At 53.2% G+C, this 1,920-nt stretch overlaps 1 protein-coding gene across 1 annotated transcript; it reads right to left on the bottom strand.

Annotated features, from left to right (window-relative positions):
* Positions 1 to 798: 798 nt before the first annotated feature.
* On the bottom strand, positions 799 to 1,650 carry LOC130265969 (olfactory receptor 14A2-like; the record flags this gene model as incomplete). Its single annotated transcript, XM_056515312.1, has 2 exons — positions 799 to 813; positions 1,189 to 1,650. Coding segments are annotated over 2 exons (477 nt in total), but the record flags the coding sequence as incomplete, so codon positions are not given.
* Positions 1,651 to 1,920: the final 270 nt, after the last annotated feature.

Raw genomic sequence — 1,920 nt, 5'->3', positions numbered from 1 at the left:
TTCTCTCTATGGAATCCTAACCACAGCCCAGAAATTCAGGTGGTTTCCCAGAGTTTAGTGGCCTCAAGGCACCGTTTGTGCCACCAGAACTGTGCCACCCCCGAGTGCTGATGATGGTGTTTGTGCTCACTCGGGTTCATCTCCCCACACACACACGATGCACTGCTGAAATCTCCTCAGTACAGAGCAAACTCAGACTGCTCACTGGTCACTTGCAGGGTCAAACATGGTCCATGCAGGGTCAAACAACCTCCTGCAGGTGGGGCAGAGGCCAGTGCTGGGTGTGGTGGTTGGAGGGGCTGGTGTGGGACAATTGCCCTGGGGCACCTTCCCAGGCTGTGACCAGAACAAAGACACAGTCCAGGCCCTGCTCTGCTGCTCCCTCAGGTCCATGCCAGGAGCTCTGGCTGTGCCAGGATACTGCTGTGTGCCCCCTGCACGCTGCCCCTCTGCCCCAGGCACTGGGCTTTGCTTTGCATTCCTGGAGCACATTGCTGACAGCAGCTCTGGAGGAGAGCATAGCCTTCCTGCCCTGCCCTCAGGAGATGCCCTTTGCTGATGGAGCTGCTGTGCTGGAGCCCAGCTGTGTCCCAGCAATGCCCATGGCCTGTCCCTGCCTGTGCTCACAGCACGGACACGCAGCAGGACAGTGACCAAGCTGCCAAAGCACTGTGGCCTTACAGCCACAGAAGGGCTGACAAGAAGAGGGTGGAGTTGGGAAGAGCAGATGTGGGAAGAGCCAGGGCCATTGTCCCTGGCTGTGCTGCTGTGCTGGGAGACTTTTCCCTCCACCTCTACTCACAGGCACTGCCCCTGCAGAGACAGAGAAGGGATGAGGAAGGATCCTGGACACACAAGTCACTTGTTTTTAATAAAATCCACAGGAAACAGGTCTCTTAAATGTTTATGTCTTTCAAAAGAAAGGTAGATATTTATGCAGGTATGCAAAGACTAATAAAATAATATTTTTTTAAAAAGCATTTCAACAGTAGGAAAAGAATAAGATGAAGTACCAGTGCAAAATAATATAGACAACTATGAGAAAAAATCTGAGATTGTCAAGTGTTACATTCTGATGGCTCTGCAGGAAAACAGAGTGAATATTGCTCCTGAAGATACAGTCATCATTTTCCCCAGGGTAGCCTTGAGCTCCTGGTTCCTCAGGCTGTAGATGAGGGGGTTCAGGGCTGGAGGCACCACTGAGTACAGAACTGTGACTGAGACATCCAGGGATGAGAAGGAGATGGAGGGGGGCTTCAGGTAGGCAAATGTGCCAGTGCTGATAAAGAGGGATACCACAGCCAGGTGAGGGAGGCAGGTGGAAAAGGCTTTGTGCTGTCCCTGCTCAGAGGGGATCCTCAGCACGGCCCTGAAGATCTGCACATAGGAGAAAACAATGAACACAAAACAACCAATAGTTATACAGGCACCAACCACAGTAAGTCCAACATTCCTGATGTAAGATGTGGAGCACGAGAGCTTGAGGATGTGTTGGACCTCACAGAAGAACTGGCCCAGGGCATTGCCATGGCACAGGGGCAGGGAAAATATATTGGCTGTGTGCAGCAGAGCAGTGAGAAAGCCACTGGCCCAGGCATCTGCTGCCATGTGGGCACAAGCTCTGCTGCCCAGGAGGGTCCCGTAGTGCAGGGGTTTGCAGATGGACACGTAGCGGTCGTAGCTCATGACGGTCAGGAGGGATAATTCTGTTCCAATGAAAAACAGAAACAGAAAGAGCTGTGCAGCACATCCTGAGCAGGAGATGGTCCTGGTGTCCCAGAGGGAATTGTGCATGGCTTTGGGGACAGTGGTGCAGATGCAGCCCACGTCAGTGAGGGCCAGGTTGAGCAGGAAGAAGAACATGGGGGTGTGCAGGTGGTGGCTGCAGGCTACGGCGCTGATGATGAGGCCGTTGCCCAG

Source organism: Oenanthe melanoleuca, unplaced genomic scaffold (genome assembly GCF_029582105.1).
Source record: "Oenanthe melanoleuca isolate GR-GAL-2019-014 unplaced genomic scaffold, OMel1.0 S001, whole genome shotgun sequence".
Taxonomy (NCBI): Eukaryota; Metazoa; Chordata; class Aves; order Passeriformes; family Muscicapidae; genus Oenanthe; species Oenanthe melanoleuca.
Note: the sequence above shows the minus strand (reverse complement) of the source record. Positions and strands in the feature narration are given on the sequence as shown.